The sequence below is a fragment of the Tamandua tetradactyla genome, chromosome 25 (genome assembly GCF_023851605.1).
Source record: "Tamandua tetradactyla isolate mTamTet1 chromosome 25, mTamTet1.pri, whole genome shotgun sequence".
In the NCBI taxonomy this organism is placed as follows: domain Eukaryota; kingdom Metazoa; phylum Chordata; class Mammalia; order Pilosa; family Myrmecophagidae; genus Tamandua; species Tamandua tetradactyla.
Window position 1 is genome coordinate 14,829,904 of NC_135351.1, and position 23,451 is coordinate 14,853,354.

At 43.0% G+C, this 23,451-nt stretch overlaps 1 protein-coding gene across 5 annotated transcripts in view; it reads right to left on the reverse strand.

Moving 5' to 3' along the window:
- ADTRP (androgen dependent TFPI regulating protein) overlaps positions 1-23,451 on the reverse strand; it is a 94,389-nt gene that overhangs the window by 9,344 nt on the left and 61,594 nt on the right. For all 5 annotated transcript variants that reach the window (XM_077143686.1, XM_077143685.1, XM_077143687.1 and 2 more), the window contains 2 exons: positions 14,918-15,033; positions 717-868 (listed from right to left, as the gene is read on the reverse strand). In XM_077143686.1, the coding sequence (XP_076999801.1) occupies positions 717-868; positions 14,918-15,033 (268 nt within the window). The remainder of the gene's footprint in view (positions 1-716; positions 869-14,917; positions 15,034-23,451) is intronic.

A 23,451-nucleotide genomic window follows, 5' to 3' on the forward strand; every position in this document is an offset into this window, starting at 1 on the left:
GGGAAAGCACTTTATAACCTGACTTTTTGGTAGTTAACTTTTTTATGAAAACTATTCTGGGAACTGAAGGTGGGGGGTGCAGAGAAAATTTTCCATTGTGAAATCAATTAAGATTTGTTCTTTTATGAAGAAGTAACATGGCTCTGCTCATTTGTAATTAGAAATTGCAGCTTATTGACTTATTTACATTGCCCAATCTCCTGTCTAAATTAAAGTTCTAATCTCAAATATAAGTTGTGATTTGTCTTCTTGAGAAGCAACCTAGTGGGAGAGGATGGAAACTCATCTGGGGAATTCATGCTTGTGGTTGAAACAGTTAGTGGATCATCTGGGTCCATGTCCTTCCAAGAGGAAACCATGACATTTTAACAGCTTGCACCCCATAAACCCTCAATTAAGGAAAGGGGACCCTTATCCCATTTTTTCATGCTGGAGATACTGACACCTTCTCTCTGGCTCCTGAGCTCTCTAAACAAGATTATGTTTAGTCTAAAAACTCATTGAAGAGTTGTTTGTACTGAGGAAGGGATATCATTTGATGGGATCCTTTGAGAAAGTAAGGTTTTTTCCTCATGTTTTTCCTTTACCAACTTTGACTGGATGAAGTCATCAAGCACCACTGCCTTCTGGTTGGGACTAGTTTTCCCTGCTGTTCCAAGGGGAGTGGGGAGAGGAAAAGACTAAGAGACTCTGTAGATGAAAGAGTTAAAACTGACCCCATTTCAACTGGTTGAGCTTCTCTCCAAATAGGTAGATGCCGGCGCTCAGGATGTAGCTGAGAGAGAAGAAGGCTGTCAGCTCCAGTGGACTGAGTTTAGCGAACACAGGATACACCCACGTACCGGTCTCAGAGTAGATCCACAGGACCCTGCCCAAAATGACAAATCACAGCATTAGGAGAGCAGGAGACAAACAAGCCAGGATCAGTGTTGCTCTGCAGCACAGGCAGGTGAAAGGAAGCTCTATGGTGATTTTTGTTGGCAGCAGAAGCATTCCCATCAACCAACAGAAGTGAGGGTCTTTTCTGAATAGACTTGGCTCAATTAGACAGAGTATTTCATGGGTTGGCCTTGGTTGTTTTACCTAATCCAATAGTATTCAAAGTTGGGGAAAGAATGTGGGAGAACATCAAACATATCCTTAGCCAGTGAGAGTATATGAGAAACCAAGAATTATTCCTTTCCCTGATGTGGTTGTCCTGTTAAGACACTAAGGCTACTAAGATGGCATCCATTTGCTGTACTGTTGGCTGGAGAAGTGGGGTGTACTTTTTTTTTGCACACACGAGTCAGGTGCAAAAAAGGACCTAACTTTCCATTCAGTCTCCAAGTCTATTGAGATAAAAGGAACAAAGATCAGGCATTACTGCTAATACAATATGCTTAAGGTCTAGTTTTTTCAACTCATTAATTTAGCCACGGACAGAGTATTCAGTAAGAATGGATGGATGAACATGGAAGCTCAGCTCTGACCAGATGAAGTCAGCACATAAGTCATCAGGACAAGAGAAGGTAAAAAAAATGCTAGGAAAGTTGCTGCTCTGCCTTGGTGAACCCTAAAGATTTAGTTTGCTGGAAACCAACTGTACTAGAAGATGCCAAAGTCTGAAATAACTTTAAAAGTTAATATGGGAAGATGACTATCAGCATGAGTTTATAACTGTAAGAATACAGACTCTGAAACCAGGTGGCTATGGTTCAAATGTTAATTCTGCCACCTATGAACTGTTATGTTCAGCAATCAATGTCTCTGTCCTACTCCCAGCTAAAGGTAAGGATTAAGAGTGTTAACACATGCAAATTACATATAACAGTGTCTGGCATTTTGTAGTTATTTAATAGGGATTCAAACACTTCTATCCTTACCAAAGGATGGCACATTGAGAGCCTTCTCAGTCACCTTTCTTTGAGGCTGTTTATCTCTTGTAACAGGAAAAACTAGGTCTGGATTAACATTCAGATTTGAGTGGTTAAAACAACATGGGTTTATTTTTCATTATGCTCCACGTCCATCCCAAGTCTACAGGGACCTTCTGCTCATGGTAGCCACTGAGCACTTGAGCTGATGGAACAGCTACCATCTGGAGTTTTGTCCTTCACCTTGCCAGAGGAAAAAGTGACCACAGGAGGTCTTGCATTAGCAATTAAATGACCAGAACTCATTAACAGTCCCACCCACACAAGGAGGCCAGGAAATGTGTTCCTGTCATGAACCTAGATTGGAAAGCAGGAGAGGTAAGAGAGAAATGGAAATATCTGGCAAACAGTCCCAGTGACTACTTCATCCCTCAACCTAATTTCTAGCCAGAAACCATCTTGTGGGTTTTCAATGGCGATCATTGTATCATATGAGTTTTAATGACTAACCTGGTCAAAGCTTCCTTTTTTATAATCTTTTACTTGGAACCTAGCCTGTGTAGCCCCAATCTAGCTATTTGGAAGCCCTTTGAACACTCCCACTATGGGACCAACGAGAAAGTGATCAGATACCCCAGGTTATCTATGAAGTTCAGATGGAAGAATGAGATTCTGCATTTAATTAAAGTTTCATAAACTTCAAGTGTGACATCTGTTGTTTCAAATACTTCAGTTTTAGTCTGTCAAATATTTTGTGGCAGAGATAAGAGCTAATATTGGAGGCTGGGACTTCTAGCTTCTAACCATGAGCCAATAAATTCCCACTGTTTAAGTCAAGCCATTACATGGTATTTGTTTTAACAACAAGGAAACTAAAACATGCCATAATAGAGGAGGTTTAAGTGGCAGAAAGTAAATATCCCCAGCTAGGGAGAGCGAAGGGTCTGGAGTCAGGAAGGAGACCTGAGTATGGTCCTGAAAGGTTGTATTAGTTAGTTGACTTTGTTTACTCTGTATACGTGAAATTAAGGCTTCCTGGTTTTGATGCACATGTATATAAGATAATATGCAAATAAGCACATTTCCCTGAAGGCCTGGAAAGCTTCTGTTTATGTCTTCATTTTTATTTTTTTTCGGCATAAGGTTTATAAAAAGAAATTTCCTGAGGTAAGCTAATGAATTCTGCATTTTCACAGAGAAAGCTCTAGGTGTGTCAACTGACAGTGGGGAAGGAAATGAAAAGGCAAATAAAGGCAAGATTACAGTAATTTAATGAAGGGTGGTCAGCAGAGAGATGTGGGTGAAGGGAGAGTTGCACAAGGAGTTGGTATCACTTCTTTAGGATATACTTGAATAAATGTTAAAAAGAGAAAGAAAGAAATAAAGAAAATGACTAATAAATAAAATGTACTAGCTTTTAAGAAAACATTTTCCCAGGGGGAAGAGAAATTAGATTTATGACTCTACCCTCTACTCATAAGATTTCTTACACGACTAGAGTAAACAGAATAAAGGTCCTTGGGTTCCTGTATTAGGGCTCTCCAGGGAAACTGAACTGATGTGTGCATGTGTGTGTTTATGTGCGTATTACATTTCATATATAATATATGTAAATATTATGAGATTTATTATAGGATTGGCTCATGTGACTGTGAGGATTGGCAAAGCAAATCCCATAGGGCAGACTGCAAGTTGAGAATTCTGATAAAGCTTTCACCTGAATTCCTCAGGAGAAGCTGGGCAGCTAAAGTAGAGACATATATTATTTCTGAGTGCTGAAATCCCAAATCTCTCTTTAAGGCATCAAATGATTGAATGAGACTTCTTTTATTGCTGAAGGCAATCTCCTTTGTTGATTGTACATGTAATTAGCCATAGATGCAATCAACTGCCTAATGATTTAAATCTATGAAATAGCCAGTGTTTGCGTGACCAAACATCTGGACACCACAACCTGGCCAAGTTGACATATTAACTTAACCATCACATTCTATGCCTTGCCAACTTGGCGCCAATACATATCTCATTAAACCATACTTCATCTCTAAAGAAAAACAATAACAGTCATACTTTTGCCTAACATAATTCAACTGTCTTGCATACAACTGGAAATGTACTAACTCTTTTCCAGAAGAGGATGCACGTCGTTGGGTAATATTTACTTATAAATTTGACATCCTGTAATTTAAACACTATGACTTAAAGTGAATAAAATTTATGTTATATGATAAGGGGATAAGGTACCAAAGAAAACAAAGATATTTACTTTATGAATATATACAAATAAGTTCATAACCAAACAAGGGAGAAACATTTATGACCATTACAGTCCTCATTTCTTAAACTAGTCATGTGGTTGTAGCTTATACTTCTAACTACCTTCTTCCACTACCCATTCCATTTGCCCTTCACTCTCAGCAAGCACTTCAGTTAGTCATGGTTCTTTGCATGGTGGAGTGATCCAAACTTCATTCCTGAAGGGTCTGGGCCATCAGTAGTTGGTTGGGTTTTTGCAGTTTTCCATTGACTTTAATCACAGGGCATGGTAGTACTAAGAGATGCCCTAGGGAATCTTTTGTATTGCAGGCAAACTCTTCTTTACCTCCATTGTGTAGTTGCAGTCCTATTTCTCCTTGATAATCAGGATCAATCACCCCAGCCAGTGCAATAATTTCCTTCCTTGCCTGTTGATTCAGAGGTATGAGGAGCCCAAGTGGCCAGGTAGCAGACTTAACTTCCAGTTCAGTGGAATCATTGTTGTGTCTCTTGGTGGAAGTGCTCCTTCTTTTGGAACTAAGACCTGTAGACCAGTAGAGCACAAGGTCACTGCGACAGGAAGCAAAAACTTTTCTAGTGGCTCACTAGGCCTGTAATGAGTGGTGCCACTCCCATTTCCACCCCTTAATTCCTGGAACCCTGAATCCTGGCTAGGGGAAAAACAGCACCATAGAGTGGATACTGATTTAGAGCATATGCAGACTCCTGGAGAACACTGCCCCAATCCTGCAAGGTTTTTCTACACAGTTGGCACCATAATTGACTCTTCAAAAGGCCATTCCATTGTTTTATCAATCTAGATGCTTCAGGATGATGGGGAACATGGTAAGATCAGTGAATTCCATGAGCATGTGCCTATCCCTGAATTTCATTTGTTGTGAAGTGGATTCTTTGTCACAAGCAATGCTATATGGAATACCATGTTGGCATATAAAGCATTTTGTAAGCCCACAGATGTAATTTTGGCAGAACAGTGTGCAAGGAAGTTATATCTATATATGGAGTATGTGTCTATTCTAGTGAGAACAAAATGTTATCTTTTCCATGATATAAGTGGTCCAATGTAATCAACCTGTCACCAGGTAACAGCCTAGTAAACGCTGCCATAGGGGAAGATGATTGTGGGTCTCTGCTGCTGGCAAATTGGGCACTCAGCAGTGACTGTTGCGAGACTGGCCTTGGTGAGTGTAAGTCCATGTTGCTGAGCCCCTGTATAACCTCCATCTCTAGCACCATACCACTTTTGTTCATGAGTTCTTTGGGCAATGATAAGAGTGACTGGGGAGAGAGACTGCCTGGTATCCACAGTGTGTTAGTTAGATTCAGTTGTCAACTTGGCCAGGTGAGCATACCTAATCTTGTTGCTGCGGACATAAGCCAATGGTAGGTGAATCTCATCTGTTGCTAATTACATCTGCAGTTGGCTAGGAGGCGTGTCTGCTGCAATGAGTGACGTTTAACTTAATTGGCTTGTGCTTAAATGAGAGAACGCAATGTAGCACAGCCTAGCAGCTCAGCATTCCTCATCTCAGCACTTGCAGCTCAGCCCAGGCCTTTGGAGAAGTCACCCTGGGGAAAGTTGTTGGAACCCAGGGGCCTGGAGAGAAGACCAGCAGAGACCATCCTGTGCCTTCCACGTAAGAAAAGAGCCTCAGTGGAAAGTTAGCTGCCTTTCCGCTGAAGAACCAACAAAATAAATCCCCTTTTATTAAAAGCCAATCCGTCTCTGGTGTGTTGCATTCCGGCAGTTAGCAAACTAGAACACACAGAATGGCTCATCCCATCCACTTGATCACTAAAATCCTCCTCTGCTAAAATCTCACTTTGGTGAGCATTCTCATGGGTTACAAATATCTTCATATTTTTTTCGCCCATTCAGAAGAGAAGATCTATCCACATCCCTCTTCCCAAAACCTCTTTGTTACCAATTTCCCAATCATGCTTCTTCCAAATCCATGATCATCCAGTCAAACCAATGGCCACATCCCATGAATCAGTATACAAATATACCTCTGGCCATTTGTCCTTCCAAGCAAAATGAACAAGCAGGGACACTGCTCAAAGTTCCACCCAGTGGAAGGGTTTCCCTTCACCACTGTCCTTTAGGGGTGTCCCAGAAAGGGGCTGTAATACTACAGCTGTCTACCTGCAGGTGGTAGCTGTATATTGTACAGAACTGTATATAAGCCTGGCTAAAGCTTTCTCTTCCTCAATCAACTGATCAAAGGGAATACCCCATGAGCTCATAGTTGTGGACTGAGAAAAAGAAGGTAATGAGGCAGAAGTGGAGGCCATGGCCATTTGGGCCACTTCCTTGTTTAACTTATTTGTATCTTCAGTGCTGTTTGACCCTGATCTCATTTATAGAAACCTTGGGGGACATTGGGGAGACCACCTTTTTCTCAGCTCCACTTTCCATCTGATGATGGAGTGCGGCTGTGCACACCCAACTTTATGGTATAGTTGGTCTGACAACACCCAGTTCATGAGACCTCATGGTAACTTGGTGGCCATGGTTAAGTATTCTACTTCTACTAAAGTCAAGTATTAGGACAAAAGCTGTTTCTCAAAAGGAGAGTAGTTATCTTCAGAGGATAACAAGACTTGGCTCCAAAACCCTAAGTGTCTGCACTGTGATTCTCCCATAGTGGTCTTCAAAGGCTCCAAAAAGCACCTTTATTTTCCTTTATAGCTCTCAGCAACATTGGATATGATGGATCACATAGCCCAAGTGGCAGAGCAGCTTGCATGGCAGCCTTGTCCCATTCCAGTTCCCACTCAGAACCAAACAACTGGAATTCATAACCTAACCAAGTTGACACAGGAATTTAACCATCATAGTTCCTTCTCTGGGAAGTTGAAAAAGAAAAAGATTGGGCATCTATTATGTGCCAGGTACAATGCTGTGCTCACTCATATGCCTTATCTCTTTCAATGATATAATTAGAAAACTTATCTGTCAGGTAGATGGGAGGATAAACAGGCCACCACATTTAAATAGCAAGCCCAGTCTTTGGCACATAGGAGGAGATCACAGTATAGATAGTAGTTCCTTGTATTTAAACATATATTATTTTTGTTATTACAAAATGATAGATATTGCCACCTTAGCATGGTCAAGACTTTTATCTCCCAACCTTAACATTTGAAGAGAACAAAGCACAAATGAATTTAATCAGTGTTTTAGTTTGCTAAAGCTGCTGGAATGCAATACAGCAGAAATGGACTGGCTTTTATAAAGGGGATTTACTTAATTACAAATTTACAGTTCCTTGGAGTAAAGGCAGCTGGCTTTCCTCTGGCTGTCTCTGTCACATAGGAATGCATACAGCAACATCTGCTAGCCTTCTTTCTGGTTTCTGGGTTCAAACTGCTTTCCTGGGGCGATTCCTTCCTGCATCTCCAAATATCTGGGTCTGAGCTGCTGAACTCTCTTCTGACCACTTCTTTTAAGCATTCCTCATTGAGGAAGGTATTCCCCTCAGTTGACTGCAGATGTAATCAGCTATAGATGAAATTCACATGCTGAAGATTTAAGTCCACAGCAACAGAACCGGGCACCATCACCTAGCCAACCTGACACCTAAACCTAACTACTACATGGGTAAACCTATGCAGAGATGGAAGCTCTATAAAGGGATGAGATGGGGGATGGGGAGGGGCAGGGGCGGACGCACAATTTGGTGTAATGACTATGGTCCCAGGAAGGCTGATTTTGGAGTCTAGCCTATCTGGAGCAGAATATCTACTTTTCCACTTCCAATCTGGGAGATGATTCTGGATTTCAGGAGAAAATTGTTGGCTGAACTGAGACGATGTCAGAGGTAGAACAGACAGAATTTCCATATGAAGATTTAAAGAGAGGGAAGAGTCTGGGGCAACTGAGCAAGTTGGTGGACTTTATTTTTTGTAATTAAACATGATTTAATTATTGAGCACGTGCAGATTGATTATATGCTTAGTCACAGAATGTAAGTAAGAAGATGGTGACTTTAACGTAATGATGGGCATGATTTTTAGTATTATAATTAGTATAAGTGACATGGAGGTTAAAGTCTAAGCTACTGAGCATGTCAGGTAGACCCATTTTGGTTAACCCAGCTTCAGTTATCAAGAAAATTTTGGAATTGGGGTGGGTTAGTTCTATGTTGAACTAAGGAACTTCATTAATAAGTGGGTAGACTTATTTTTTTAATTTAGGTTTGAGCATTTATGTACCTTGTTATCAGAAACAGCTCTTAATTTGTCAATTACTGGAATAGGTTTGTTGAGATATACGATCACAGTCTTTGCCCACATGACTACATCTCTTACTTATTTTTGCCAACGTATGCATGCCATTTTGTAGTTCTTCACTTAGCATTAAAAATTACACTTCTCCATTTTCATATAGTGCTCATAGTTAGAGCAGAAGCCTCTTCAACTGCCCTCCACACATGGGCCGTGTCCTTCTCCTTGGTCTTTGCTGAGCAAACTCCTGAGGTCTATAGCTCACTGAAAACTTGAGGTTAGCAGGCTCTGTATCTGAAACTTCTGCTCTCCCTGTTGAATTGTGCTCTCTCTAAAATTCAGTTGCTTGTTCCCAAATTTTCTCTTGCCAGTTATGTCTGATTTTATAATTACACAATTAATTATATATTACATGAGCTATGCCAGTGCAGAAAGAACAAGGGTTACTATGAAAACCAAGTTGAAAATCTCAATACAAGTGAGTCACTAAAAAATAAATGCTATTGAAATAGTCATAGTGTGATAACTGTTAAAAAATGATGCCTCTAGATGATTCTGCATCCACACTGCTTCTAAATGTCTTTAATTTCTCATACCATAATGTAGTAAGAGTATCACTGCACACAAGACAATATGGGACCCATGAGTAGCAGATCATAACAAGTAGGTAGACTTTTATAACAGTGCAGAGCAAGTCTGGGAGCTTTGGAGGAGTAAGAGGCAAGAGTTGGGCGATGAATACATCTTTGGACATGTTGGAACTGAGTGTTTGGGAGCCATTCCGTTCTGTAAAGACAATGGAATAATCATATCTGGGACTAAAAATGAAGTCCTTATAGGCAAATGAAGACAAATTAGGGAATCATCAAAAAACAGGTAAATGAGGAGAGGCTGTAACCTTGGATGGAATTACATATGGAAAGTGTGTATAATAAGGGCCAACTACATCACAAGAAGTACTAACATTTAAGGGCCAGTCAAAGGAGAAGGAACCCATGAAGGAGATCCTAGGTAGGAAGAAAGAGAAGAAAAAAAAAAAAGCAGTATCATTAAACTAGCAGAGCTCCTTTAAGGAAGCGGAAATGGTCAATTGCCACAATGGTTGGTCAAAGCTTATACTGTTGGATAAGTTATGATGGTTCAAAGAACAGTAAATTCCATTTTACTATGGCTTTAGTGATAAGGAAAACTCATCATCTCACATAGCAAGAGAGAGGCTGGCTCCAAGGCTGGTTAAACCAGTGGCTCAACACCATCATTGAGAATTTAGACTCTGTTTTGTCCTCTGCCTATTGATGCTTAAAACCTGTTGTTACTTCAACAATCTCTTGGGTGTACCCGCCACATATGACTGCACAGTTGTTACCTTCTTTGGGTTGTTATTGGTTCTAATTTCCATTATAGGCATTTGGTTGAGCAGGAACTGAGGTTTGGGAGGGGAGGGTGAGAAAAATAGATAAGCCTTTCTTCTACTTGTTTTCAGCTTCCACCTCTCCAAGTTTGCCTCCTGGCTGGGCTGGAGCCCAAACACTGACAATAAGTTGTGGACATTCTTATATTTATTTTATATATTAATTTACATGAGGGCTAAGAAGTCCTTCTGGGGACAAATGAGGCCGAGATTCTGTCCTCACTGAGAATCAAGGTTATAAAACTTTTGTGGATCTCAGACGAAGGTGGTACTTTAGGAAAAGGTGACAGTGCCTCGGGGAGGGAATTCACCATAAGGAAAAAGAAGAGGGATGTATGGAATTCAGCTTAGTCCAGGCCTCTGGCAGTTTTTAATGTGTCCTGGGGGTAAGATAGCTGTACGTGTAAGTATGTATGTGCATAGGGCATGTAGACTGAGAGAGTGGTGACATTTGGAGGCAGAGGCAGCTTTGCCATGTGCCCTCAGCTGAATGAGAATGATATGGAAGAAACACCGTAACTGCTGCTGGGAAGTGACTACAAACGTTTCCACTAAAGCTGAGTTATAGCAGCATGGCTGAGGGACTCTTGTGCTTGACCAAGTGGCAGAAGCACCTATGGTCTCAGGGGATTCCTGGTTCTACTGAAGTAGGGGTGGTGCTGCACTCCAGGCCAGCAAGAGCTGCTAGTGTAACCAGGAGCCTCATTTCACTTCTCCCAACATAGAGAGTGGAGGGCAGTGTTTGGTGGAGATATTGGGCTTGTGAGGCTGCAAAACATGGCTCTGCGATCGGCGTGAGAGCCATGCACAGGACAGGGTATGACGTGGGCATGCGTGAGCCCTGTGGGAGAGCTCTCTCTAGGCTAGTGGCCTGAAGCCAGGCGAAAGGTTGCACAGAGTACCAGGAGGATGCAATGTCATTGGAAGTGTGGCACAGCCATCAATGGAAAAGAAGACATAGTGATGAAATTAGATGATGTAAGAATATTATGGCTAAGTTTTATTTTTATATTATTTCATTTTATTCTGCTTCCCATCTCTTATCACTCTATTTCAAGAGCTAACATCAGGACTATCTTTTAAAAGCCTAATTCTCTGGTCAAGATATTCCATCTACTCTCACCCCATTACCACATCTAAGTTCCTTTAGTCTTACAAGCCATCATGAGCTGCTAGTTCCAGGGTTATTTCCTATTAGTCTCCTACACTAGCATGTCCAACTAAAACAAATTACTAACCCACTGCTCTACTGGGATCTGCACTCTTTTGACCTTGGACCAGGCACGTGTTTTTCAATTTCTTCCCTCCTACCGCCCGACTTTCTTTCTGCAGTTTCAATCCTGCCAGACCTTCAGGGCCCAGATGCAAAGCACATCTTCCATGAAGCTGTTCTCATACCTCTCAGCCAGAAGGAACCTCTTCCTCCTCTATGTTCCCGCATTCTCGTATTGTTTATGCCAAGTTATCACTTTCCTTCTCATATTCTTATGATTTTGTATGCATGGCTCATCTCCACTTATTAAGTATAAACTCCCTGAAGGCTGGGGCTTGACCTTATGTAACTTTGTTTTTCTCAGCATGACCACCCCCGAGTTAGGGGATGTCGAAAAGAAAGAATGAATAAAAGTCAGCAAAAGGAACATTTCTATTTTCCTGCTTCTCACCACTGCATCTGAGAGAGCTAGGTGACATATTTTGTGGTGAGAGAGAAAAAAAGGAGTGAGCTAGTAACTCTAGTGACTACACCTAGTTATAGGTGACTAATGCTTTCCAAAGGAAATGAAAGACTCGCAGTCATTACTATTTGGCGAAGCTTTATTTTCCCCACTTAGGGGCCAGCCCTCCAATTTTGCAATCTGAAAAATAACAAAAAGCAAGTGCCACATGTGAGGCCATCCTTATGGTCTTGGTGACTATTTTTAGGTCATTGTAACATGGTTTCAGCAGCGAAATGCCTCTCCAGTGTAGAGTTATTGCCTATTTTTCTGACTCATGCATGCTTCTCACGCTCTCTCTGGCTCAGTCTCATAGTCTTTACCTCATTTCTGCTATGCTTCTTCCCTATTTGACCATACAAACTGGCATGCCTTACAGTTGACCCACCAGCACTTCCCTAAAACATCTCCGAAGATTGCTTTGGTTTGTGGAACTCGTCCTGGTCATCCGTGGCCCGAGAACCCAAGGGACCCCCCAGAGCTGCAGAAAGATGGAGATGCAGGCAACTAGGAGTGTGAGCACCTCGAATCAGAAACTGGACAGAGGGATGGACACTTCAGTCAGGGGAACAGCATAAAATGCCTTTGTATATGTGTATTCAATTTATTCATAGCAAAAGTGTGAAACAACCATCTATGTGGGCCTGTTAGACCAAGTACTGATTTAGGAGCTCTCATGAATGATAACATGGCCCAAACTCCAAGCCATCTCAAAGGCCCTCTGGGGCCCACAGTGACAGTTTTCCATCTCTTCCTTTTACTCACTGCTTTACCGTCCCTGCAATGTAGAATCCAAGCACAGAGCTGGGAACATAACAAAACTGTGAAAGCATTTTGAGTGCAGAGACTTGGTCAAGCTTTTCTGCCTGCCCCAACCCCGAAGTATTTACAGAGCATTTTTGCCCATCCTGGAAGCTGAACAAATATCTGGCCATGAGAATACAGTGAATTAGATTGGGAAGTGCAAAATCTTAGCTTACATCTCAGCTTTTGCTTTTCAATGGCCACATCACCTTGGACATGGCATTAAACCTACTGAAGCTTCAGAGTTCCAATGCTAGTAGAGCTTTAAGGCCCTTTCCACCCCCTAACGTTGCTGATTTTATTTGTGGATTGATTGACATTGTCATCAGTGGATGGTATCAACTCTCCTGGGTTACCATGGATGCCACCAACTGGTCTCCCAGTCTGTAGACTTGCCCTTCTTCAGTTTAATTTCCCCACTTCCTCCAGACTTGTCTCTCTAATCATCTTTCTTTTATGTGAGCCACATCATTTCCCTCCTCTGCTTAAAGCTTCTCCACAGAAAAGTCCTCAGTTTAAAAGTCCAAACTCACAAATAGCAAGTCACGATCTAGCTTTTCATGTTCTCTAATACAACCATACCCTTGGCTCCTTCAGCTCCTCCCTTGGTCTGAAGGTCTTTTCCCTCTCTCTTTTCTGACTTATTCCTACTCATTCTTTGGGTCTCAGCTTGGGTGTCACTTCCCCTGAGAAGCCCTCTCTGAATATCCTTCTGGTATACACTATAGCACCCCATGCCCACCCCAGTTTCAGCCTTATCACCTCATCTTCCCATTGTCTGCTCACTCCCCTCCCCCAGACAGTCCCTAGAACAGCACACTGCCGTGTACATCTTCATCTCCTCAGCATCTTAGCACAGTGCCTGGCACTGATGAGTAATTGAATGGACATATGATACACTCGTCCATCCCTCTCTCATCTTGTTGCATCTCTTTTCTCCAGCCCCAAAAATTCTCTGCATTATCTGAACATGTGCCTAGGCACAGACAAGTCAAGTCCCCCCTGACCACAGTTTCTCATTTTCATAGCCCCCCCCCCACAGTTACTCTCCCTCTGTTATACCAGTGGCCTGAGGTGTTCTTTACCCTCTTGGTCCCCAAAGAGGAAAAGAACCACCAGGGTCAGATGTGGATCAATGGTCAACTTCCAAATCCTTGGGTAGAAAAAGTCAGTATGTCAAAAGTGGTAAGTTATATCTGTCTCCAAAAGCTACATACAGACGGCACAAAAAAGTAAGTTAGAACATCCACCAAAGTAACAGCATTTGCAAATTTATGTGCATAATCGGCCTGCTACTACCCTGCTTATCTTTGACACAACAGAAAGAACTATCTTTATGTAGCCCAGATATTCTGTCTTTAGTGATTTATTCCTTTGGGTTCAGCCAAATATAGCAAATACCTGGCATAAATCCCTCTACTCTCCATTCTCATACTTATTGACAGATATTGCTAAACAATAACAGAACTCTTTCTGGTAGCCCTCAGAATCCTTCTCAACACAATGCTCCAAATAGCACCTACCAGTAGATCTTCAGCTGCAACCGTCTCACAAATATCCTTCATTATATGGCAAAGATTAGATCACTGAAGTCTTGAGATGGGTTACTTGAGTCCGTGCTTTTTTAGGACAGGACCAAGACAGATTTTCCCTGGACAATCATGGCAAGAGAAGGTTCTGGAAAGATGGGGAATAGATATTGTGAAAGGGAAGGAAGGGCTAGGGAGGAACCGTCATCCAAGTTCCAGGCACAGTGGTTATGAGCTCTAAGAGGAAGGCTGTGGAGTCCACGGCCTAAGCACTGCAGGAGCCCGCATCCTTTGAGATGTGCTCTCTTCCACAATGTCAATCACAAGCAGCTTCTGAGAGCCCGGACTAGAGAAGGACTAGCACAGTCAGCAGATGTCCTGCTCCACATGCTTCTGCCAGAAGGAGAGAAATCACGGTGCTGGGTCACAGGGCTGGAGAATGGAAGGGGGTTTTCCAGTCACTAGCACATTCCCTCGATTCCGGACCTTGGGGCAGCCATTCTGAGAACTGTGTCGCCAGGTGATTGAATGATGAAATCCAGGCCAGGTCCTAGAGTGCTCTCCTGTGCCTCCGGTGTGGGTTGCACTGCAGGCCCCTGCCCAAATGCCCTGTAGGAACTCTGGTGCCAGATGTTGATGCAAATCAGGCCAGAATGATGCAGATAACAGGAATGGACAAAACTCAGCAGGCTCCACCAGCGGAATGCCTCTTTAGATGGAATGGTTTCAGATGCCTTGGATCATTCAGCCATTCAGACGTTTTAATTACAAATGGAGCCAAAGAACCGCACTGTCTTTGGAAAGCAACCTGTGTGACATTGCAATGACTGACTAATTCTTCTTGAGAGGAAGAGAGGAATTCCTGACTTGAGAAGGACGGCGAGTTGTGCCTGGGTGAGCACACCTGTGTATGGGATGCTTCCACGAATAGCAAAATCAAGTGATAAGAATTCTTCTTAAATGTTCACATTTAAAGATGATTAAATCCCTGTTGACCAAGATAAGGGGACCCTGACAAAAATGTACCCTTTTCTGGGATAGCCCACAGAGCCCTGAAAGACGAGCCTAAATGGACTTTCTCTGTGCAATTCTTACCTGCTGATGTAAGCAAGGGCCCCGGAGGCCAGCAAGGTGAGTCCTTTCTTCCTGGATGAATAGTAATGTGGCCTGAGGGCGAGCTCCACCAGGGCGGGCAGCAGGATGGAAGTGTGCTGCAGGGGAAAGATGACAAGTCACCATGGAGGGAGGCCGTGGCTGTCTTGGGGCCCAGAATTCTCTCTTCCTCTGCGGTCTCTCGCACACAACTGTAATGTGAAACTTTTGAAAACTTGGCTTAGATCATGCTCCCTGGAGACCCAAGGACCTACCATGGCTCCCTATTACCCACCATATTGGCCCAAAGTCCTGCTTGCTACCAAGGTGCTGTGTAATGTGTCATCATCCTCTGGGGCCCCTTTATTGCATTCTGCTCACCTCTCTTCACACACACACACACACACACACACTCACACACCTGCACACCACTCTCACACATAGACACAATCATATACCCACACTCATACACACTCTACACACACACACTAATACACTATACAACTCATGGTTATATATAGTGCACACACTTGCAATACTCTTACACTCTCACACACACTCGTAAACTATAAACTTACACAGACACACATGCCACATGGTCACACACATATATTATACACACACACACCTGCACGTACTGCACATACTGTCACACACACACACATTCCTCCTCCAGCAGAACGTCTGCTTCCTGCACTGTCCTTTGCACTCAGAATGCTTGTACCAACCCTCACAGGCTGCCCCTCCCCTTGTGGAATGCGTCTTCCCTCCCTGTATTTACAGCCTCTATATTCTTTGCTGCCAACAAGATCTTCCACGATGCCTGCCGTCTCTCAATTTTCCTCTTGCTAGTCCCTCTCGGCTCAGCTCTCTTGCATTTGCATTCTGTGCAGCGCAGTCTAGCACTTCTTGTGCACACCCGCGAGCTGCGTGAGGCCAGAGAACAAGTCTCATCCCTTCCCCGAGCTCCCCATGGCACCTGGCGTGTGTGACTGAGCTGGACACAGCGGCCCCTCCGTCCTCTGATGGGCAGGCGGCTCGGTGGGGAGCGTGCAAGCCTCCTTCTGAGCGTGTGTCCGCAGACCCTCCCACACCCCCTCCCTGCTTCACCCCCTCCTTCCTAACCATCTGTTTTCTCACATCCTTTGCTTCTTTCACACTCTTAAAACTATATTTTTAAAGATGACATAATCAAGGAAAAAACCTTCAGGAACAGTGGCATTTTCAGACCAAGCACCCGAGTCCCACTCCCCTCTTGGTTCTGAGAACGAAGTCGGGGAAAGATCACTTGAGTCGTTGCCCAATTCCCTGCATGCATTATACACATCTGTGAAGCTCTCCTGCCTGCTCTGTGCGTACAGATAACATCTAATAGCGCCTCTACCCGCCATTACCTGCAAGCTCCATCCTACACAGCCTTGCCTCAGTTACAGTAGTCACCAGGGTTTAGGAAGGCCATTGTCCCCATGTCACCATGCCCCAGTTATTTTGCTGGAAGCTGGGGTGCCTGCTCTGGACTGCATTGGCAGGCTGGTGCTCAGATAATCCCCAAGAGGCGGTAGCAGCCTTCCACCCTGGCTGAGCTAGCTAGGGCACAGTCAAGACCCTGAGACGAGAAGCAATGTGACAAGTTCTGATGGGTGTGGGGGTGGGGTGAGAAGGAATGAGTCCTAAATATAGGGCATTATGGGCGGAGGGTGCCTCTTGAGGTGCCCCCTGTGGAGGCCCGAGGTAGGTGGCACCAAGCCCCTCAGCATGCCAGGAACAGCACTGAAGACCAACCTTAGCTTTTCTCTACTTTGGCAGGTTAGCCCCGAGCACGTGGGCTGGTCAGACACAAGCATGGGAAGACCCCCAGGCCCACTTCATAGCGTGTCATTCTTTGGTCTGGTTTTAGGCTGCAGCTTCGGGGTCTCTCCCTTCAAGAAAGGGGTGTAAGGTTTTTAGATGAGTTACTGCCTCTCTCTGCGCTTCAGTTTCCTGGGCTATAAAATGGAGACAATGACTGGTGCATTTCTCCCAAGGCTGCTGGATTGAGATAACTGCATGCGAAGTGCTTAGTTCTTGTCCCTGAACGTTTTCACTTAGGGTTGGCTGTCATCGTCACTGCTGTGATGGCGATTGTCTTCCTTGAGCTCACTGGTGGATCTGGGACCGGGGAAGGCCAGGTTCGGTGATGCCGCAGCCAGAGTCATCTTGAGCAAGCAGCTGGAGTCAGGCAGCAGAGCCTATCCCAAAGGCTCCTTCCCAGCCCATTGGGTGCCCCGGCTCCAGCGACGGGCCATCTTGGTGACAATCTCTGACCGACATCGCAATTCTCTTTACCCAGAGGCCACTTTAATAAGAGGCAGGAGAGGGAGTTACCTGCCCCTCCTCCACAAACCTTCACTCTGCCGTAGCCAGAAAGCTCCAACTTCTATTAAGGACCATTAACAGGCCCCATTTTTCTGACAGATTTTATTAACCCTGCCCCAAGTCAGCAGCTTCCTAGGGTACAGCAGCTTTCTGTACCCTAACGATCATTTGGAATAGAATTCTGGTGGAATAATGCAGGACGTTTGCATTAGGAGCAAATGAGTTCACGGTGATTAATGCTTTTAGGACAAATAGCTCAGGAATGCATGACTAGTTACCTCTTCTAGGAACCTGCCCTTTGCAAGTGACATTCAATTGGATTTCCAAATGAATTCTCCCTGATGGCTTCAGGGAAGTTTACTTCAGTGATGTCATTAGTGATGGGCCATATACCGTGACTTAATACTAGCTAAAAGGTCTTAAAAAGAATCACACTTTTCTGGTCAGGGCTGAGGTAGGAATGAGGAAAGAAGGAAACCTGTGTTCTGCGAGCTTTCTAAATATTGAGCTTCTGTGAAGAGACGAGTGTGACGCGATAAACCTCCTGGTATTTCAAATGTGCTGGTATTTCACCTCATATTGCATAAATTATGTAACCTTTGTCAGGCAGCACATCATTTTGAAAAGAAAAAGAAGAAGACTTTCAGTAACAGAAAAATCAAATATGCTTTTTGCTTCCAAAAAAATCTAATAATTGGGCTGGGATTGACACAAATTAGAAGGCTGCCAAAAATTACTGCAAACAGTGACTCATTCTGTATTTCAATTAACATTTTCTCAGTTTCCCTTATAAACAGGGAAGCTGACAAAAATTAATTATCTCAGAGGGGGTAAAATATTTCCTTCTAAAGTAAACATTGAAACAATAGCATGTGTAAACAGAGAGGATGGAGTGAATCTGTCTTTCCTAATCAATTGAACCATCACCCTGATAGATTTTCCTTTAAATATCTCTCTCCCAAAGCAATGGCTGTCAGGACAGTGTTGCGCTTTTCTCATCCTCTTCTACTAAATTACAGCTTCTCCTGTTGACCCCTCTCTACAATGTTTTCTTCCATCTGAATCTCTTGGAGACAGAACGAAAAGCTTGAACTACTGATTTAAGTATTAGTATAATAACTGCACTTTAGATTCTATGGTTGTAAAATAGCCTTGTAGATAAGTACTAAAATTTACCAGCCCATAGAGAATTCTAATAAGATTATGTGGGTGACAACATGGGAAACAATAAGCACTTGCTTTACTCATTCCATCACCTCCTACCTTAGATATGCAGTTTTTATAAACAACTTCTCTGGGTATGAGGCTAAACCTACAAAGGGATGCATTTTGGCAGACTCTTACAAAATAGGCAAGCCTTAATCATTAAGATAACACATGCGGTCCACAGTTCATCACTGTCATGCAGACTCTAAAGACTGAGGCTGGACTAGTCATTCTCTTATCTCTAACATTCTGGAGGACGAAAAGGACTTAATTTTCTTCAGTGAAGGCAATTCAAGGAGCCTACACATTTTAAAAAATCAGATGCGAAAATTTAATAATACAATTTCTGCCCCTCTCTACTGGGACTATCTCTTGTGTCGACTCGACTAAGACAAACAAGCCAGCTTCTACCCTCTATGGCCAACCATGGGTCTCAGGGATGCTTGTGCTAAAAACATGCTTACAGAATATTCAGGCAACCCTTGGCTCTGAGAATTGCTCTCTGATAATGTCTCTTCCTAAACTGCGGTCCTTGTTCCCAAGTCTCTAAGATTGTGCCTCTGGTTTGTTTACAGTGCTAATGGATAGAGAGGATTTACAAAGTTTTATTACAATTACAAGATCTTCTCACTTCTAGGTACACTGAGGCTAATGCTGCTTGCTTGGGGCATATCAAATATTCTTTCTGAAAATGCATAAAATGGAAGCCTTGCCCAAACTCTTCAGAGGCAAATCACATGGTAGAAACATCAGTTAAATCTTAATCATAAATACAACAGATATGGAGATGAAAGCAAAACAAACCATAATAGAATGCTATTATACCTAGGCTTGTCATTACACTGCTGGATCATATTTCTTAAGCTTATAAAGAACGTGCAGTAAATACTTGCAGTATTAGTTGTTTTGTAGATCCCTGTAAGACAATCCCAGTTTTTCTAACGCCTTCCATTCGCCAGCTAAAACCTTTCACATCACTCTTCAGCATCTTTCTCCACCACAGATTCTGCTTGTAACTCCCCAAAGGTACAGACAAAATCTGATGGCTTTTGACCCATTCCCAGAATACTCTGTATCCTAAAAGCAGAGACCACCCGTATTCTCTATACCCCATGCGTTGTTAAAAGTAGTTCTGTTTTAAGTAAATCTGATATATAGATACCTGGAGATGTAGACAGGCCATATTGTAGACACCGCTGGGGGACAACTTTTTTTTATATAGACACTTCTATCTATGCCATCTCTGGGAGTCTTTTCAACCTCACATATTGGAGCTTTTAAACAGGATATTGGGTTTATAAAAATTCCCCTTTCCACTTTCTAGGAACACATCAAGCACACAGGATAGGCACCACTATAATTAAAGAATCACTATCAAAATGCCTGGGGAGGAGGGGATGGGAAAGATAAACCACCCACAGAAAAAAGCCACAGGCTTCTCTTTGATCTCCAGAGACTAGCTAGGCAAGCTGACACAGGTCATACATCCTGGTAAAAATTTAAAGCATTGAAGCTCAAAACCTGTAGCCTTATTTATGGGGGATTGGTAGTAACATCTGCAATTTACTTTGAAATGTACCCAAAATAAGATGAATGAGTGATTGACAGAAGGATGGATAGATGGAGAGATTTAGGATAAAGCAAAGCAGTAATAAATTATTAATAGGAGAATCCATGCGGTGGGGAGATCAGGGGTTCATGTAAAATTCTTTCAACTTTGCTTTATGTTTGAAACTTTTCATAATTAGATGTTGAAGGTAAAAAAGAATGTTCTTTGCAGACCTAGAGAATAAAATGACTGTTCTGTTGGGCTAAGAAAGAAAAGCACATGATTATTGATGAACTCTGACATAAACTGAACAAGCAGTTAAGTGGGAACTTTCAAAATATTCTAAGGATGGTATCTAAGTGACTTTTTCCCTACTATGTTGATGTTCTTTGGGTTAGTATGTAGCTTGGCCAACTTCTCAAGGCGGCACACTTCTAGGGAGTGCCGTTTGGATTCTATCCAGGTAAGGGTGAAATCCAAGAAAGAGCTGGGCTCTTGGAGTCTTCCAGTTAAGAACAGATCTGCCTCAGTGCTTAATTACATTGTTTTATTTTTTGCACCATCAATTTCATGTTATTTCTCTTTTGTTAACTCCTAGTCTCAATTAGATCAGAAACATGTTGAGGGCAAAGTTCTCATCTCCAAATTTGTCAGGACTCTCCACTTCCCCTGTCCTGCTTAATAAATGCTTTCTGACTTTTTAAAAAATGTGAACCTCTGTATCACAGAGGAGACCTAAATCCTTCATGTGACCTGCAGAGTCCCTCGTAACCCAGTTACCCAAGCAGTGTAACTTCCATAACCTGCTGCCCTCACCTCACCTTCATCCACTATATACTCTTTACTTCAACTTTGACACGCCACAGCTCCCTCTCCTGCTGCTGATGTGTGGCCCACTTGTTCCTACCCCCCCTCCACCCTTTTCTTTCCTACAACATAGACACTGCTGCTTCCAGGGAGCCTTTGCTGAATCCCCGAACCTACAACAGATGCCCTTCCTGGGTGTGGCTGGACTTCTCCGTGTGCTTCCTGGTCAGAGCAACATGCTAATGCCCTCACTTAATTCTGGCCATGACCATCCAGAAACTGCAGTGAATTGAGTCTTAGGGCTGCCACCTGTGATCTCCAGGACCTATCAGGGTGCTTAACGCACTCTAGGCATTTATTCATGAATAAATAAATAAATGAAACAATGAAGTGGGGCGGAAGGGGAAGAAGGGGTCTTCTGCATATCCTGGGAAGACAAATTCTGGTTCCTTGCAGAGGTCAGGCTCTGTCAGCAACAGCAGGGTGATGGAAATTGACCCAACTTTAGGCTGGTCACCTTTATGTCTTCTCACAGCTGGGTGAGGAGATGGATGAGAAAGTATGACTCCTGGGAATAACCTCTTGGTGTCCACTCCACAGCAACTAGGCTGTAAACTCAATGGAGAGCCATCATTGTCCAGGATGGCAGTCCTATAGGAAATTGGGAGATACTCAGCAAGAAGAGGGTTACTAATAAAAGCCGATTTGGGTTCATCTTGGTGTTCACTGGCCTGTTGCCTCCCTCATTCTGAGATTGGGTCAGGCAAAAGTCCCTCAGGCTTTGGTACATATCTCCTCTATATGCCTCTGGCCTTCATGAAGTCTATAATCCATCCCTCCTCCCGTGCTTTGCCTGGCTTCACATGGTGCTCACAGAGACTTGTTTTTAAGACATAGACAGATGGGTAGCTCTCTAGAAAGCTGCTCCAAGTTGAAGGAAAGAGATTGTTCTTTTCAAGAAACAGAAAGTTTAGGAAGCTTGGGGATCTGCTCTTAGTTAGAGGCTGAATTAGTCACCCTGCTCTTAGAGGCTGAATTAGTTACCCTGCTGCTAATATATATACATATATATATGTATTACACAATGAGCTGGCTTAACGATGGGAATTTACTGAGTCACCGTTTTGAGGTTAGGAGATATCCAAAATTGAGACATCAACAGAGCAATATTTTCTCCCTGAAGACTGTGGTGTTCTGGGGCTGGCTGCCAATGATCCTTCATCCTTGGCTTTTCTGTCACAGGACAATGCACATGGCGGCATATTTTTCCTTCTTTTCTGGATCCTGTTGACTTCTAGTTTCAGGCTGCTCCCCGTGGCTTCCTCTTCTGTGTCCAATTTCCTTTGCTTCTAAGGACTTCAGCCATATTGGACTAAGGCTCTGAATCATTCAGTTTGGGCACACCTTAACTAGTAACATTTTCAAAGACCCTATTTACAAATGTGCTCATACTCACAGGACCAGGGACTAGGACCCCTGTGGGGGACTTGATTCAATTCCCATTAGAGGCACCTTCCCTTCCTGTCAGATATTTTATCACAATATTAGTAAAGGATTAGGAATATGTAGGCCAGTGCTTTCCCTGGAAGATTGGAGCGATTCAGGAAGATCGGAGTGTAAGTACCAGCTCCTAGGCAAAGTTCTGAGCCCTCTGTGTGACTGGTCCCATGGTGGGCCAGTTGCCACATTTTCTCCTTCCTGTTCTTACTTACCCCCTGACCTATCTGGACTGACCCATCAGGGCTAACTCACTCCTAGAAGGACTCTCCAGCAGTTCTGTGGGAATGGCAGTTGTTCACCCATGATTTTCTCAAAGTATGAATGAGGGTTAGTCTGTGCATGTTGGTGAGGACAGGGGTATGGGAGCTCACTCTGGGAGTCTTGCCAGTAGAGGAGATGGACAACTGGAAAGAGTTCTAGAGGTAAGAAGGAGATGTTCATTTGGGAAATGCCCTATCAGATATTTTATAAGAAGCCATTACCATGCAGTACTCTAGGCCATTGAAAGTTATGTAAAACATTCAAATTCAAAGAAAACTCAGTGTGTTTCAATTTACATTGTATCTCCACAGAGTCACCCTAGGACTACGCTAGTCTTACCATATCAGGTAGCAGAGGTAAGTGTCTGAAAGTGTCTGAAAACAACTGAGTACACAGGGGGGAGCCTGTGTCACCCATTATTAAAGACAGCAAGTCTTCATTTAACTGAAAGAGCTACTTCCCATTGCCAAGGCTTACTAGGTAAAAACTGTTGTGATCTAAAAGATTAAAGTGTTACTCTTCAATAGAAATTCCAGCTTTTGTGGCATCCAAACCATGTCTGATGATTATATAAAGTGCCACTAAATTGTTTTGTTTTAAATTTCAAAATATTAACAACAAATACACATCCCAAGATCTTTTTTCAACTCTAAACATTATAATGATGATGCGTTTGCTGAAAATAAATGAAAAACCAAAGAGCTGTCAGTAAGATATCAAACTGGGGTTGTCTAGTAGGAAGGTTGATATATGAATTTGGAGCTCAGGAGAGAAATCTACTAGAGACAGGGATTTGGGGAGGTATCAGAGTGTACATATAACTAAGTGGCAGTAGATGAAATGGCCCTAAGAGAATGTC